We start from the raw sequence: 18,150 nt of genomic DNA, 5'->3' as shown, positions 1-18,150 counted from the left end.
TGCAATCTTTACATTTTTGTTTATGTTGAGAACCGCATTGTCATTCCCGAAAATGTGAGGTTTGGTGCTCCAAAGCATTCCAGTTCGGATACATATTTTGGGGTTCCAAATCTGTTAAATTATTTTTTTTTTCAGAGTGTCTCTTCCATTTTCACTCCTAATTGCTTAGGAAGTGCTGTCTTCCATTCCACACAGTTTCTGACCAGCATTTTAAAAAAGGTTCAGATATGAGATACGATTTAGACAGCTTGTTTATAGCCAAGCTCAGCATTTCGTCTCCAGAAACTCGCCTCTGGCGAAGACTATTGATGGAGTTATTCCTGCCTTGCTTATTTGCTAAATCATTCATACTGTTTGTGTCTGTCTTTGCTTTCTAGGATCCCAGGAAACTCCTTTTTGCAACAGGTAACTCAGAGGAAGCTTTGTTGAATTATGCTGAAGCAATAAAATTTATGGATTGTGCTTTGAAAAACAAAAACGACATTTGGCTCTTACCTGTGCTATTCTCGCAGTAGCGCTGTCATTCTTCCCCAGGGCTGTGTGTGTGCGTGTGTGTGTGCGCGCGCGTGTAATACATGTAATATTTTGCCCATTTAAAAGTGTTCTGAGACAAGAGATGCAGATTTTTTTTAAATGAAAAGGAAATAAGAAATTTCCAGCTTTTCTAAAACCTAGTCAATGTATTGTCTCCCTCTTGGGCTGCCTGATTCCATAAGTAATATATTTGGAATTAGTTTCACTGCTTTGGCGCTAGATAAATATGCCCAGAGCTACAATCATAGATTAATAGAATTAAACTAAAAATCATAACCAGGGAGCATATTGAAAGAAAAATTGGTTGGTTATTATGTTGCCCACGTGTACCAATGTACCCAGTGGCTAACACTCCCCCCTCGCTTTTTAAGATTCTTTTAATACAGAAATAAATAAAGGGGGAACTAGGATGCTACAAAGCAAAGCATTGCCTCTGCCATCTTGGATGGCACCACATTCTGGGTAGCTAGTTTGCCTTCTAATAAATGGGTATTTTGGCATGGACCATGTCCACCATGACATTCATTGTGGCAGGATGGATATGCTATGCGCTCCTTCCCCGTAACATAGTTATTTAGAAATAACACAGGAGAGAGTTGAAAGGAAATGGGTAGGGACACTCAATTCCCTGAACTCTAACCCCAACGCCTACGATGCCTTGATAGTGCTTGGGTATTTTCAGAAAAAATGCTCTATTTCTCACTAAGCAGGGAAGAGACTCAGGTTGCCATGCTATGGACCTTAATTAAGCCCACCAGCTTCTTATGTAAGATGACCTGTGGACAGTCCTTATGTCTGTTAGATATTCTCCCGTGTTTAAAGGCCTATAAAGAGATCTCAGTCTTTTCAGCTTATTTGGTTGTCCAAGACATTTTAGAATCCCAGCCAGATTGTGCCACCAGCTCTAGAATCTGGGAAAAATGATTTCATGTTTCCCATTTTTTTTTTGTCTCAATTGTTCTAGACATACCTACACACACACATACATGCAGACACATGTATATATACATGTGCATACATACACGTTCATACATATACACACAAATGCCTGTGTAGATATAATTGTGCTAGTTGATTGATGAAGGGAACAGAAATGATAAAACTCTGAAAACAGTATTTGTGCAATACTTCAGATTGGTTAAATCTGAAGTATTGCATCAACCAATGAGAATTATAATTCACCAATCTGTAATCAAATCATTTGTGGATTTGCAATGCTTTCCCATGGTTACCGATAACACGTTGCCAACCTCTCTAAAAGGGTATTGCGTGCAACCTTATAGAATTGGCAAGATATAGTGTCAGTTGCATGCAAGGAAGTCAGTCAGATTGCTTGTCCAAGCTTTCTTAGAGTAGAAATTAATTTAATTCTGTTCAAAAGTAAAGAATTCACAATGTACACCCTATTATTTTGCTTTACTTGCTCTGTGATGTTTCTAAATTCATGGAATACCAGTTTTGATATCAAAATGGGATCATTTTCAAAGCTCCCTCCTGCCAAACCTACTGTAAATCTGGATTCCAGTAGCCACACAGTAAATCAGGAGAACCGTGTTACTGTTACGTTTCATAAGGGAAGATGCATTGGATGTACTTGAATTTCTGATTTGAGTTTTAGTTCTGTTTTTCTGGAAAATGTTATTATCCATCCCTTTCACACACACACTCTTTGGAATATGTCCAAGGCAGTAATTTTAAGCAAGATGTTTTGATGATTCAACTCATTAAACGCTTCTGTAACATGGTGGTTAAGAATGAGACCGTGTAATGAACTGTCAGATCCCTGATTCAAATCTTGCCTTGGCTCCAAGCCCACTAAATAAACTTGCTCAAGCAGAGATTTATCAGCCTCAGGCTCCCATCTGCAACCTGAGCATTGCAGGATCAGACTGCACGATTGCATGTAAATATCAGTCATAGTACCTCTTTTCTTGTATATTATTGCACTTTAATGAAATAATTATTATTGCATAGGCTGTGGCTGTTGCTTTTGTGTACCACTTAGAGTTGCCTGGACTGAAACAGTTTATAAATCCATAAATGCACACATGGGCACTCCCACACACACGTACACAGATGCTGTAAGATAGCTTGGGCCGAGAGAAGGTGACTGGCCCAAAGTCATCCAGTGAATATTCATGGCTGACAGTAGACTTGAACCTCTGGATTTCCCCCCTCCTAGTATAACATCTTAACACAGCCTTTCTCAACCTTTTGACCCTGGAGGACCCTTGAAATATTTTCCAGGCCTCGGGGAACCCCTGCACATTCAGGCTCAAATATAGGTCAGAAGTTACAAAATTATTCTATTTGTTTCATGTGCAGGCCTGTATATCTGCATTAACAGTGTTCTTAAACAAAAAATACATCTAAACTGAACACTAAGTATCTATTCCTTGGGTTCCCTGGGAGATCACGATTTATTTAAAAAATATTTCAAATTTGGGCAACTTCAGGGACTTCAACTCCCAGAATTCCCCAGAGGTAAGCTGGCTGGGGAATTCTGGGAGTTGAAGTCCACACATCTTCAAGTTGCTAAGGTTGAGAAACACTGTCCTAAAGGGTTACCCATCCCTGCTGTTTAATTATTAGCACACTCAAGGGTGGAAAATAGATACATAGTGTTCAGTTTAGACCTATGGGTATATCTGTAGAAGATATAATGACTTGCTAAATTACTTACAGCTAGTCCTCGCTTACTAACTAACTTGTTTAATGATCATTTGAAGTTACAACGGTTAAAAAAAAACAGTTTTGCAGCCGATCCTCACATTTACACCTGTCACAGTGTCCCGCGGTCACATGATTGCTATTTGCGTGCTTCACAATAGGCTTCTAAGCAGAGTTAATGGAGAAAGCAGAATTAAAATGGCAAGATGTGGTCATGTGATGTCTCGCTTAATGACTGAAAGGGAAGTGACATCATAAGCCTGTGGCAGTCACATGATTTTCTGTTTAGTGACTGCAGCGCTTAGTGATGTTGTTGCCGGTCTCAATTGTGATCACTAAGTGAGGACTACCTGTATTCCAAAAGGATCTGGGATTCAGAAGAACTTGGGATGGACATGGTTAAACGAGTGTGGTTATTTCCCATTGGTTTCAATGACCTTGATCCACAAAATAGCTGAAATCTCACTGAAATCAATGGAACAAATTAACTGCAAGAAACCTCCAAGTCCTATTAATTTTAGTGGGACCTAGCTAAATTTTCTTTCACAGATCCATCCTTTTTTTCCTGTTTCCTCTCCTATTGAGATGAATGGAATTTTTAAAACTGTACCTATTGGATACAGAAGTAGTCATATTTCAAATAAGCCCATTAAAATCAAAGAGGAATAACTTGAGTCCCACTTAGAGTGCTCTAGTCTAAAACATCTGGATTTAACCACTATAATTTTTTTTTGTAATGCCAAGAGAAATATATATTTTTGAAATACGATTTACAGCTATTCTGTCTGCTCTTGTTTCAGTTCCTGGATTAACTGGTGTCCTTATGGTCCTAGTCTTGTTCCTGATGTCTACTGCTTCTACTTATGCCATTAGGTAAGATTTAATCTGACCACTATATCAAGCATTGTCTTAAGTATTCATGGTTCTGATTCAAACATGTAAAATACTGCCTATGCAGTGTTGCCTGACGAGGAAGGGAAAAATGGTGTGAACGAGATGCAAAAAAAAAAGAGAGAGAGAGAGAAAGAGAGAAATGAAACAAAAACCCCAGAAATAGTATCATACTAGTGTGCAGTGGTAAAAATAAATACTTTTTCATTTAAAAAAACTACAACCCTTGGGTAGCAATATGTAATCATTGAGTTCAAAATGGGTGAAGTAGGCCTGGGTGACATCGTGACATGTCTTCTAACCTATAGTGTCCTCTCCTGATGGCACTGCTAGAAGCTGCGATGACCTCAAAATGATATTTCTGGTGTCATCACACAAACGATTACATCCTTCACATCCTTTGTGTGATGACATCACAATGCCCATGATGTCATTTGCCCCTCCTCCCTTCCTCTGCCCTGCAGACACTCATGATGGCAGGATAGCTTGCAGATACCCAATGGAGAAATCTAGATGCTCTCAGAGAGAAAGAGAGATCAATAAAGGCCGCTATAGGTGCACATAAGACAAGGGGAGAGAATGCATATAAGAAATAGATGGAAGAACATGTCACCACAATGAATTTCAACAGGGAGCTCAGACCTTCCAGTGTCAGGAAAGTAAAACTGGATGGGCTAGAACTGTTAAGGAATGCTGACAGCTGCTGAAAAGAGCTTTTGGGGTATAATCAAAGCAAGAGAAGATATTAAGGAACAGAATTGGAACTGAATGCAAGGATTACAATAATTACTCTGGCTATTTTTGTTTCCATCATGCAGTGCATAACTGTAGGAAAGGAACTGAAACACAATATTCAGGTGCAAATGACATACAGTTCTTTTGGCCTGGATTCCTCAGATTCCTTTTCAGCCTATGTAATGCTCCAGAGGGTTCATATATGCTGTATAAGGGTGCTTTGTGAAAAGCTGGTAAAAATGCCCTTTGGAATGAAATGCTGCTTCAAACTACAATGTAAAGGGGCTTTTCTGCATGCATGTGCCTATGCAAAGTTCCCCTTTCTCTGGATTGAAATTGCTGATGAAAGTGAAGCAACTACTTTGTTGCTTAAGTGTGTCAGATCGTGATTCTCGTGCTCTTCAATAGAAACAATTTTGAACTGGATCCCCTTAATGACCAAAAGCAACATACAGTAAACCTTCGAGTCATGTCACAGCTAATTCACTAACCCCTGTTTGAAATAATTTTGGAAAACTATCAGAAGCTTCCAAGGATAGTCCTCCCCTATTCAATGGTCATGATATAGGGCAGGGACAGGGCATTGGAACTTGTCTAGGAGCCAGATGGAATATCCATCTGTTGCACTCAGGGAATGGGATTTGGAGGAGGAGAAGACATCTCAAAAAGTTTAGCCCTTGACATGATTGGTTTGTATGTGCAAGAGGAAACAAGGAGCTATGTCTCCCTATCACTTCTTTAATAGTCCAAAGCTGTCAGTGCTGGGATAAGGAAGGAGACAGGATTTGGCCAAGGAAGTCACATTTGAGAGTTTTGTAGATTGAGTGCCTCCAAGTATGGTTGCCACTTACCTAAGAGGATCTCACTGAAGAGACAGGGCCAGATGGGGAAGCTTGATGGGCCAGATTAGGCCTGTGGGCCAGAGATTTCCTCTTCCTGGATTAAGAGAGGGAATGTATGCTCCTCCCCATTGTACCTGAGATATTTTTTTAATTGTATGGCATAGCAGTTCGGTGTTCATGCTGCTTCTTTTTTCTTGCCGGGAAATCCTTGTGAGGTCCAGCAGCCAGATGTGTAGACTATTTAGCCGTGACAAGTCACGTTGCCCAGGGTGCACCACGAGGAGTCTAGTCTGCATTGCACCAAGTTGGGCTGAGAGAAAGTGACTGGCCCAAGGTCACCCAGCTGGCTTTCATGCCTAAGGTGGGACTAGAACTCACAGACTCCTGGTTTCTAGCCCAGCACATTAACCACTAGACCAAACTTGCTCTCTGTGTTTGAGATGAATGACCCAGATATGGTCTGCATGCATAGGGACTCAATTCTGTAACGAACTGAGCTTCATTATCCTCCTCCATGATTAAGACAGGGAAAAGTTGGGTGAATGAAGCTTGCATATACCCAGGCCTGTGTGAGGAACTTGCAAGAGTAGTGTGTAAGAAGCATGGGTGCAAATGTTGATCACCAAATCATACAGTTGGAAGGGGTCATTGAAGCTATCAAGTCCAATCACTTGCTCAGTGCAGGAATCCAAAGTTAAACTATTCCCAAAATATAGCTTTCCAAACTCTACTTGAACACATTCAGTGAAGGGGTAATTGATTGCCTTGTCAAACTGCTCTTACTGCTAAGGAATGTTTTCTAACATTCAATTGGTATCTGCCTTCCTGTAACTTAAATCCATTATTCTCTGTCCTGCACTCTTGAATGATAGAGGACAGGCCTTGACATGTTTCTGTGTTAACATCCAATTAAGTATTTGAAAAGTACTGTCATACTGTATCTTCCTTTTCTTTCTCTTTTCCCTGCCCTCCATCTTTTTGAAAAGCTCTTTTGCACAAATACTCTGGGAGTAAACAAATGTGTATTTTCTTTAAAAAGCCTTTCTTTTAAAAAGAAAAAGAAAAGAAACTCTGAAATAAGCCCAGATTTGAATAATCAAATGTTGGCCTACTCAGCACTGACCACAGAACAATGCAAAACTCTTTGGTTGCCCTGTATTTATCTGTACTTCGTTCTTTGCAGGGTTTCAGATTATGACATATTTTGGTATACCCACAATCTCTTTTTTGTCTTCTACTTGCTGCTGATACTGCATGTTTCTAGGTAAGTGTTTACCTCAGTTGATGGAACACAGTCATAACAACTGTGTCATATGAAGATCTTGTGATGTCAATGCAGGTTTGGCAAAACTACAGTTCAAGAAGAATGCCATTCTAGAACAATCATCTAGCATGCTTCCAGAGGGTGACAACTTCCAGAATTCCTATACAGCTTGCTGGCCGGGAAAGACTTATGTCATGCCAGCTTGGGAAATGCTGATTCTGGAGGTTTCAAAAATGTGCAAGTTGTTACGATCTGGGATCAGAGTGAGGATCATAATTTAAAATTAGGAAGTCAGTTTCTTGGATTCCAAGAGCTATCTGTGCTAGGATTTGGAGCAAGATCACAGCCAGGTTTGTACAATATATTAAGCTATGGTGACATTGGGTAGTTAGGGATCCAACGTGATATCAGAGCATAGCCATTGTCTTGACATTTTGTGTGAACCAGTCTATCAGCTTTAAAGCTATTATAGAGTTCATTTTAGGGGGGAAAGCTTATTATGTGAACCCAGTCACCAAGTTTTGTTAACTCTTAGGCATGTTGTATGAAGCTGGCCCATGCATCTGTCTCTGCAAATACAGCTTAGTTTTTGTGGACCCAGTTTTTGTTGTTTTTCAGTCGTTAAGCCGTGTCTGACCCTTCGTGACCCCAGGGACCATAGCACGCCAGGCCTTCCTGTCCTCCACTGTCTCCCGGGAGTTTACTCAAATTCATGTTCATTGCATCGGTGATGCTCTCTAACCATCTTATCCTCTGCCTTTGCTTCAGTATCTGTCCTTGCAGTGAACAGTCAGGGTTGATTTCCTGTAGGATTGACTGATTTGACCTCCTTGCAGTCCAAGGGACTCTCAAGAGTCTTCTCCAGCACCAGAGTTTGAAAGCATCAATTCTCCGGCGCTCAGCCTTCCTTATGGTCCAACTCTCACAACAGAGTTGAGAGTGTGAGATTCTGAACTAGCTGCCTATAAAAAAAGTTTTGGTTAAAAATGGTTGGTTTATTAAACCTGAGTTGAAAGCCAGCTTCAGACACATTTTGGCGGGGCGGGGGCAGGATTTGAAGGATAAGGATAGAGCATCTTGGCATTTAGAATCTCTCTTATTACAACTGATTAAATGTAATTAGTCTCAGTCTGAACATTATGGCTATTCATTGGTGAATGAAGTATTTGATCCTTCTAGCACATGTCTGCATACCTTATCCTGAACAGCGTGGATGTGTTTAAATGTAAAGGACACAACTAATCCTGAATTAAAATGTGCCTTTGCAGCTACCCACATAATTTATTGCTGCCTTGTAAGGAACAAGATGTTGATATGGTTGGTTATAGCCCAAAATGGGCTAGGCCATGATATGCACGTGGGCAAGAACAATATTTTGTTCTTTTCTGGACTTGTTTTTTTTTTTTAGGAGTAGGGGGAAAGAGTTGTTTTCTTTTTTAACTGTGTTAACTATATTGTAAGTCTCATACTATCGTTTCTGTGCCTTCTCCATCTCTAAATGGCAGGATTTTATACATGCCTGAAAGTCACATAAGATTTCTTGCTACCTCGTTTTATGGTATAAGGGGGCAGTCAGGACATGGAAGCCTACTTATTCATCTGATAGGAAAGCAAAGTTTTCCATCCAAATAATGATCAGTGAATTGGGAAAGGGTTGTCTGATAAGAAGAGAAGAAATTATTGGATACAAAGGAAAGAACAGGAGGGGAAGTGGTTGTAGATATCTTGCTGCAAAGAGTGGGCACCTTTGAAGACCAGCTCTTGCTTGGGAAGGGGCTGTTTGCCTGGAGATTTGTAACCTTTGTAACCTCTAAATACAGATTCTCTCCCTTCCATTCTCTTTTCTGCCCAATTGCCTCTTACCCTTGCTTTATTTCCATGAAGTTTTGTTCCTCCCTTCTCTTCCTCTTTCCAGTCTCTTCCAACCTCCACCCTTTTTCTCTCTCACTATTTTTGCATTTTCTGCCGAAAGGTGGAATACTTGGGTGTTTCTTGTGTGGGAGAAGAGAGTTTGTGTGTGTATAAGGGAGGGAGAGTGGTTAGTAAATGCAGATGGGGAATCAATTAATTTTCAAAATGGGGCACCTTCTTTTACAGGCAATTAATTTTAATTGCCAGTTATTAATTCAATTTTTTTTCTAGCCCTGCTCTTTCTTTGTAGTACAATTTCAGGCAAGCACACGTACGTACACACAGCCTGGCAGCCCTTATTATTTGCAGTCTCATTATCTGCAGTTGCACCTATCCACAATTTGGAAATACATATGTGACCTCACACATCTACAGGTTTGAGTCCATTTTGGTATATGTTGAACATGCTGAAAATTCTGGAGAGTTTTTTGCACATGTGTAAAATATGTTTTTTCATGCCCCGATTATTTGTGGACTCCTAATGCTCCAGTGTTGTCTGAAAGGGAATTCCTGTGAATATCAAGGGCCCCGTCTACATACAGTATATGTACATGTGTATACACATGCATTTATCTCACATGCGCACATTTATGGTGGGAGATGGGGAAATCTCCAGGATTAATTTCAGATGAAGTTGGCAACCCTAGGTTGACAAAACTGGAAAGAGAGGCATTGCACATGAAGTTTTCTCTCTGTGTATAATTTTTTTCCTGCCTATTCTTCCTTTCTGACCAGGGTGTCATCTTTCCTATAAAGATGGGGGTAAGGCCATCTAAAAGCTGTAGATGACCAGTTACCTGGAGAAGGTTCAAGAGGAGGTCAGCTGAGCAAGGAAAAGAAGCCACTTCAGTGCACAATGGAGTGGCTTTTAAGCATTGGACTTGTTTCCATTGGAACATGAGTTTCCACAATTTGAGCCCAACTCCTGGTAACTTAATGGTCCATGCAGTTCTTGGCTTGTCATTGCTTTCTTCTTTGGTGGTTTTTGACTTCCCAGTCAAACCTACAACCTAGGATTTGTTAGCGGTCCCTCTTCCAAGTACTAACTAGAACTGACTCCATTTGGCGACTAGCCCACACAAGGACAATCAGGTGTACCCATCACCCTTTTCATAAGTGCCTCCTATCTCTTTTTGTTCAAAGGCTGATGGGTGCTTTTCAAAAATTAGTGGCTTGATACCCAGGTAGGGAAGGGACATATTTTTTCTCAAATTTCTCTAGTTGCTATGAGGGCTAGAAAATCATTGTAAAGACAAAATGTTTGAGTAGCCTTTTTTGACATTTCCAAAACAAAGAGCCAGATTGCCAGAGGATGGGGCATTAGTACTCATCTTATCTCTCAATCTCTTTGCTCCCACTTAACCAACAAGCATATGGAAAATTGCATCATTTATGCTGCATGCACAATGTTGCTTATTTTTCTTTCCTTTTACACCCAATATATAGAGCTTTGCTACAGACACCTGATCTAAAACTGGCTTTTCACTGACTTGATTTGCACTTCGTATTCTGCCTCTGGACATACCCTTTGGCCTCTTTATCTAGCTTATATGTTCCAGCCTCTTTCAACATTTCAACAAGCATCATCCTCTGATTTTCCAAAGCTAGAATGTAATCTGTAATGGTCTTACCTCTTGCCCTTGATGGTTTCAAGTTTTAAAAATGAAAGAAAGCAATGAGCGACTAATGAATAACTCTGCACTGGTTCCTTTCCCCAATTCAGCCAATTATAGCTAAGGTGGCCAAGCTCAAAATTCACACTTTCAATCAGGGAGAGAGGAATTGGGGTGGATGGGTAGATGTCTTAGCTGGTCTTAATTCCCTTGTCCTCTTTGCCTTGCCAGGATTTTGTTTGTTCTGCCTAGTTTGCCACTTGGTTCTGCCTAGAAAAAAAGCATAGACGGTGGTAGTGTTTTCAGTTACATTGAGTACCAGGGAGGCACCATATAGACAGTTTCATCCTTATTGGGACTCCTTAGATGTAGGTAGCCAGATGTTATTCCATGGGGTTCAAACCCTCTACCAGGACCTTCTCACTTTAGATGACTGTATTCAATGCATTAGCTTTAGGAGCTATTCAGGTCCTGGTACTCAGTGGCTGCAGGAAAGAATATCCAGAAGCTCTATCAGAATGGTACATACAGTCCACCTTACCTTAAGCTCTGAGAGCAGAGAGATACAGATATTTCACTGTGTCATTTCCACCACCACCCCCTCTTGGAGGGGCTAGAAATTCCTCTATTTTTTTATACAGTGTATATCCTGTATGGCATTTTCACTTACACTGACCACCAGCAAGGCACCACAGGACTGGTTTCCATGAGCAGATGAGCAAGGCCATTCCTAAGACTTCATCTACGTTGGCTTCATTGGTGAAAGTAGAGGTCTCAGATGTTTCCTCTAAGATGTGCTGAGCCTTACCAGGGTGTAGCAGTTGATGGCAGGAGGGAGAAAGTGAGAAGGATCACATGATTACACCCATAAAGGTGTCCCCTCATCTCCTCAATTGTCCAGTTGATCTCTTCCCTCTCTTCCTCAACCACTAAACTTCTCCTATCTGGTTAGTGGTGACTGTGGAGCAAGAGGTAGCAGAGGAAGAAGTCACAGCAGCAGTGGAGTCATGGCCCATTCTGACTCTATCATTCCTTCTGCACAGGCTCATAATGGGGCCTTGCCATGGCTGGGCTGTCTGACCATATACATGGGAGAAAAGAGATATGGAAAAATTGTTTTGCTGCCCTCTGAAAATCATTCAAAGTTCTGCAGTCAAGATTAGGTAGTTTATCTCACACAATTGGGGGTGGCTAGTGGGACCCTTGTCCCTGGATGCCCGAAGATGACTGCTACCTCTGCCATCACTGTACTTATACTTTGGTTGGTTTTAATCTAGTCTAGAATTGTTGGAACTAAAACACAAGCTCGTGAGTTCTTTCTGACATGTTCCTTTTTTGACGTGTCCTTAGTCCTAGGACTAAGTAATCTTTTTTGAAACTCCTCCTCCCCCCCACAACTTAATGTTTTGCTCATTCCTTCGTTCCCAAGGCCAAGTCTACCTTCCTTCATACATTGCTCCAATGGGCATTCTGGAGAAAACAAAATGGAAAGTTTATTATCCACTCCTCAGAATCCTCCCTTCACTAACCCAAAACACTGATATCCCCATTCCACTTTGGGGTTTCTAAATGGGCCCATGACATTGGGGAAGATATTTCAACTCTGTATGAAACATAGCTACCCATTCTTTTTTAAGTACCATCTCTTGAGACAGGTCAAGTGATGGAAGTGAATGATGGAGCACCATTGCTATTAAGCACTTTGAGAATTTCTAACTTTGCAATAATGGATTGTGTGCATTGGCAAAGATTCTGGACAGTGATAAAAAGATCTGCTGTAATGCCTCTCTCTCAGGAGAATGTGCCTTAAACGAACACCCTCTCTTTTCCAAATGTAGTCCTCTTCAGGTCCTAAAACGGTCAAGTCTGCACAGAAGGGATTGGGTCCCCTGCTCCATCTCGTGTGTGTGTGTGTGAGTGTGTGTGCATGTGTGGTGTCTTTGAGTCAGTGTTGATTCCTGGTGACTGAAGGAAAAAGTCCCTACAGTTTTCTTGGCAACATTTTCAGAAGTGGCTTGCCGAGAGGGAGTGACTGGCCCAAGGTCACCCAGCTGGCTTTCATACCTAAGGCAGGACTAGAACTCACGGTTTCCCAGTTTCTAACCTGGTGTCTTAACCACTGCACCAAACTGGCTCTCTGCTTTAGCTTTCATCTTTAGCTTTCTTGTATTGATGGGGGAGGAGTTAAAGAAACTGTAATCATTAAGGCTCCGTATGCTTCAAAATGTTTTCATTCGTTCAACCTTTATCCAAGCATAGAACCTCTCTGATGATAATTAATCACCCATGTTTTTAGGCTTCTGCCTGAGCCTGAAGATGATGCAGTGGCTTTAAACGAGTTAACACATTAAAGTGATTCTTAAAGCAGCAATATCTTTTCAGGCCTAAGTGGCAGCCTGAAAAATGACATGGCCTCTTTCATTAATAGCCGAGAAGTGGTCTGCTCACACTTGTTCAAGAGCCAAGGCACTTTTTGAAGTGTTCACAGCCTTAGCCAACTAGTTCAACTGAACTCCATCAAAGTACCTTCACACTGAAGAACAGAGCTACATATTAATGTTTTTTTCTGAATTCTCTCCTAATTTTTTCTTGCTAGAGAAACTAGCTAAATAATTTATCTGGAAACTAGAAATTCTACAACCATGTCTCAAGGCCGGGACTCCTCCTTTTTAGTGACAGGAACATGCCTCCTGAAAACATAACATGGGAGGAATTCCATCTTGATGTTGGGGGACATCAAGACACTGTAGAGAATTGGAGAGATAAGTGTGCTTGTAAGGTATCTCTCACCCCCTTTAGCCATCTTGTAACTGAGTAAGTGCAAGAACATCCCACTCCATCCACAACCCTTTCCCCAAAATTCTCTCCTTTGTAAGAAGTTTCTGAAACAAATTATTTGTCATCAAATTGTATGAGAAGTGGCAGAAAGAAGAAATGCAAGGAAATGTCTCTTTCTAGCCCTAATCTAGAACCTTATGAAAGTTGGCTTCCTAAAGGGAAACAGTTGGCCTTCATACCTTTCTTCTGTAGAAAGAGAGATTGGGGATGGAGTAGTTAGGAGGGAAACACCAGCCCCCATTTACAAGTCATCATTTTTTATATGTAAAGAGGGCTTGTATAGATATAAGGACCAGCCATTCAAAAAGAAGATAAAGCATTGCAGAACTGAAAATTATTTAATCCCAACTCCTCTCTCACAAAGGCACTGAAGTGGAATATAATTACCACATCAGTGTCTGGGGATTCTCAAGCCTCTCCTTAAATAATTCCAACGTGAAAACATCTATCTTAACTTACAGTACATGCCATTTCCCCTAGAAAGTAGCTTATGCTACCAAGCCTCTCCTGATCTTTAACCCAAATCTGAAAGTCCGTTATTGCCATCTACTAGTCTCCAGGTACCCTTCAGCTTTTTTTAAAAGTATCTCCCCCAAATCTTCTTTGGGGTAAAAATTTCTGCATGAACCAGTTAATGGAGTGGGCCTCCTGACCAGACAGTGAAATTGAAATCTGAAATTGAAGGCAACACAGATCAGTGACTCAGGCAGAGACAGAAAAGGAGGCTTTCTATTTGGATTTCAGGAGGAAAATTTCTATTTGATACTTTGTGGAGAGGCAGTGTCTGTCAAGACTGTGGAAGAGAAAGAGGGGTGCATCTGATTGTTTCTCCAAACCTTAGGTAGCTGAGATATCCCCGCACCCCTATTTATAGAAGTACAGGTAGTCCTCACTTAACAGCCATTCATTTAGTGACAGTTTGGACTTACAACAGTGATGGAAAAAGCGACTTACAACTGGTTCTCACACTTATAACTGTCGCAGAGTCCCCTTGTGATCATGTGATCACGATTTGGGCACTTGGCAACCTGTTCGCATTTATGACCGTTGCAGCGTCCCAGGGTTACGTGATTGCCATTTTTGACCTTTCCGGCTGGCTTCTGGAAAGCAAAATCAATGGGGAACTGTGTGATTTGCTTAACAACCACCATGATTTGCTTAATGCTGCCACAAAAAAAGGTCGTAAAATTGGGTTGGATTCACTTAATGACCTCTTCAGTTAGCAATCGCAAGTGAATTTTGGTTGTTAAGCAAGGACTACCCATAAAGATCTTCAGCTTCATTGCATTCTGTTTATTACAGTCAAGTCTTCTTTGGTGCTTATTGTTTCAAAACAGCTTGAACCTAGAAGCCTGGGATGTGGCAGTCTGAATTTTATGACGACGGAACCTAAACAGTTTGCTGAGTTTGCTCTTGATCCTTACCAACATCCGTGACTGCTTTGGTAGAATTGCTTTCGTTCCACTGTCTTTGCCCCCACTGGCCCTGCCCTTTGCCTTCACTGCTCATTCTTAATTTGGATCGTTCTGCCAACTCAGCTGGTTTGCTGGGATGCTCCGACCGCAACGGCATCCTAGATGCCCCCTGAATGGAATCCTATAGGGAGTTTTTCCAAGTAGGTGTGTTAAATGAACCCCAGGGCGAAAAGTATGGAAACAAGGAGGTGAGAACAAACAATGTCTGAGACACACACACACACCTACCCCCCGTAAAAACAAAGCCAAACATTGGGTCAGTGTTTGCTGAAGGGAGTGGGTTTTCTGTTTTTGGAAAGGGGAAGGGGCTGATATTGCTGCCTGCAATGAGTTAATGCAGAGGCAGGCAAACTAACATTAGTGATATTCACTGCGGCATAGAATTCCACCGCCTTTGAAGGAGAACAAGATTGAATGGGTAGAGCAGCGTTCCTGCAGCAGTGCTTCGTGGTCTCTGCAGCATAGGTGATTGGCTGGAAGACTTTCGGAGGGGGGAGAAAAGCCGAAAGAAAGGGGGAGTTTTATCCCTCGCTCCGCCTCTCCCCCATTTTAAACGATTCATACATATTTTGGGACAGAACCAGCTTTTTCCCTTGCACTTCCCTTCCCTCTTTGATTTCCGACTGCGGTTTTGAAGCGTGGGTTCCTTTCTTTTAATAAAAAGGCATGCCCAAAGCCAGCAGAGCAGCATGGTTCCTAGAATTATTATTGCTGCAAAGGCCGGAATTGGCCCCTTTTGTTTCAGTGAAGTACAGCATTTTGCCTCCTTTCTGGTTTTTTTGAAGCCCAGTATTCCATGTGGATCTTACCATGGCTCCTGCGTTGCCATAAAAATGAGTAGAATGGTTTGTGTTTGCCGCCTATCTTATCTACCGTTTGTTTTTTTAAGAGGGGGAGGTTCTGAATCATTAAAGCAAGGGCTTCGGTTGTGCAGGAGGGGACAGTTGTAAATAAAGGTAATTAAAAACAAGTGCAGCACTCTACCCAATTACAAGGAAGAGACACAAGGCCATTAATTTCTCCTCTGTTCGTTTCCTTCTGGTTTTATCTTCTGTAACAGTCTGCAAGTTGCCCAGTCAGGGGCTTTCAACTGAACTCTAGAATCCAAGCAACAGGATGAGAAAATGAATTTATTTCCCTCGTCCTGTTTTTTTTTTTCTCAGTGAGCAAGAACAATTTTTCAAAATGGAGTCCCACGGAAATCATTATGGAAGCGAAAATGTGTGGGGTTGCGTTGTTTGGATTTTGCAGAGGGGAACTCATAAAGAAACAGCGTTCTTTGCATCTGTATTTGTGGGGAGACGGCTCAGCATATTTCATAACTTGACTCCTGAATATAATTAGATTTAAATTGGGCATATGGGTGTGTGGGAGGGAGGGAGCAAAATCGTTACAGTTTAAGAACATTCGGTTGCAGCTGGTTTCTGGCTGCATTCCCACAACACATTTAACCTGATTACTTGACCCATTTTCTGGATTCACCTAATACATTGAACAGTGAACTGTTCCAGAGCTCATGGTTCAGACCATATGCTAAGACAGACAGACAGACACACACACACAAATAAATAAATAAAAAACACTAACCAAGCTGAGCAGGTATAAATGCATATGCTTGGTTTTTAACTGACTTGGTTTAGCATGTTGTGTGAACCCAGTCTCTGTGTCTTATAATATGTACAATTATGACTGGTGGTCAAAACAATAAATAAAATTATAATATGTACAACATCCATACATGGCCTCCAGATATTTTGGATGTAGCTTCTGGAATTGTAACCCTTGGTGGAGAAAAGAGGACCTGTGAAGAAAAGTGATGTGAACAGTATTTTATTGATTTAACTTGGATTATCTTCCAATTCAATGAAGTTTGGTCCTGGCTCCGCTCTCTTTTTCCTGACACCATCCATGTTGGGAGCAGAGGTCTCAGCCCACCCTCATTGGCTCTATGTGTCCTTCTGCCTGGAAGAAAATTGTCCTCATCTTATAATAACATGGCATTGCTATATAATTGTCAGTCACTCTTTTCCTTTAAGGCTAAGTGTGCCTTTTCCGTGCTCCATGAATGTATAGAATTTGATGGCAGTGAGAAAAGGGTACGCTGCCTAACGCGTGTTTTGACTAACACTGGTGATGTTACCTAGTTGGGTAATGAAATGTCTGCAAGCAAACCACCAGGTTTAGAGAGCACCAAGGACCCCACAGTTCAAACTGGAGCTACAGACATTCTCTTCTATTGGAAGGTTTTAAGTAGCTGTTTGTCAATAAATCCATAGAAAAGGAATACTCTGTTAGTTGGCAACGCTGCAGGTTGTCACCAAGAGCGTGTCCCCATCCCTGGAAGGACATCCCAATGGTGAGAATGAATCAGAGATACGTTTGTGCTTTGAATTCAGTGCCAAAAGGCTTCTAACATTTCTACAGTCAACTGCTGGGCTGAGTAAAACGGCCCTTTGATCTGGTCCAGCTGGAGTTTTTCTAGCAGAGGCCCAATCTAATGTTTTATGATTGCCTTCCTTTTCTGTTTTTACTTCTGCAGGGGAGTTCTGAAATACCAAACCAACCTGAAGGAGCATCCCCCTGGGTGTTTTAATCCCAACGCGACCATTGAAGAGGACAGCCCGTTTGCAGATGGTTTCACACAGTCGCTCACAGAAAGTGCCATAGAGCATTTCCCGGGACCGTTGATGGAGCTCAAACCACAACTCAAAAGCAACTTTGTCTGTGCAGAGGAGCCAAAATTCCAAGCCTGTTTCCCTGAGGTTTGTATGAACATCTGTGTTATATTGTGCTCTTGGCAATGATGCTTCTGCTACCAGTTGGCCCTTGCGGTATGAAAGCATCGAATGTTCATAAATATTCCAACTTGACAGGGAACAAGCTGTTAAAATGTTTGTAGCTAAGCTTCTGGGAGGGAAGAGAGAGTTGTCATGTAGGCTGAATTCCAAATTTAGACAGGTGTATCTGTGGTGTCGAAGAGATCTGGTAAGAGATACGAAGCTGAGAAGGTAGAGGAGAAGGCAGTCCAGGCACAAATCTAAAACGTCAGCATAATCTACAAACTTTAAAAAGCTAAACAATCGAATTAGAAGCAGAAGAAAACAATCTTAAAACTAGGATTGGCGTTAGTACATTTAAAATCATTCAAAGGCTAAGCAGAATGAACACATCTATTGCCCAGGTAGCATTAAACATGAAGAGGACATTTTGCTTTTTGAAATTTTAGTCAGGGTGCTGCCTCAGAGAAAAGCCTGTCTTGCATTTCCTTCAGTCGGCAAAGCCTCTGAGAACATCTTAAACTAAAGGCAGGCCCATATAGAAGGAGCCATTCTTGCATATATTTGGGCACAACATCATTCACAAGGCCAAACGTTTGG

General features: G+C 41.4%; 1 protein-coding gene across 1 annotated transcript in view; it reads left to right on the top strand.

Annotated features, from left to right (window-relative positions):
• Nucleotides 1-18,150, top strand: part of NOX4 (NADPH oxidase 4) — a 124,073-nt gene that overhangs the window by 23,172 nt on the left and 82,751 nt on the right. Inside the window, exons 6-9 of the mRNA XM_063304741.1 lie at nucleotides 378-405; nucleotides 4,005-4,077; nucleotides 6,856-6,936; nucleotides 17,313-17,535. Coding sequence (XP_063160811.1) covers nucleotides 378-405; nucleotides 4,005-4,077; nucleotides 6,856-6,936; nucleotides 17,313-17,535 — 405 coding nt within the window. The remainder of the gene's footprint in view (nucleotides 1-377; nucleotides 406-4,004; nucleotides 4,078-6,855; nucleotides 6,937-17,312; nucleotides 17,536-18,150) is intronic.

The sequence above is a fragment of the Candoia aspera genome, chromosome 5 (assembly GCF_035149785.1).
Source record: "Candoia aspera isolate rCanAsp1 chromosome 5, rCanAsp1.hap2, whole genome shotgun sequence".
Classification (NCBI taxonomy): Eukaryota; Metazoa; Chordata; class Lepidosauria; order Squamata; family Boidae; genus Candoia; species Candoia aspera.
Note: the sequence above shows the minus strand (reverse complement) of the source record. Positions and strands in the feature narration are given on the sequence as shown.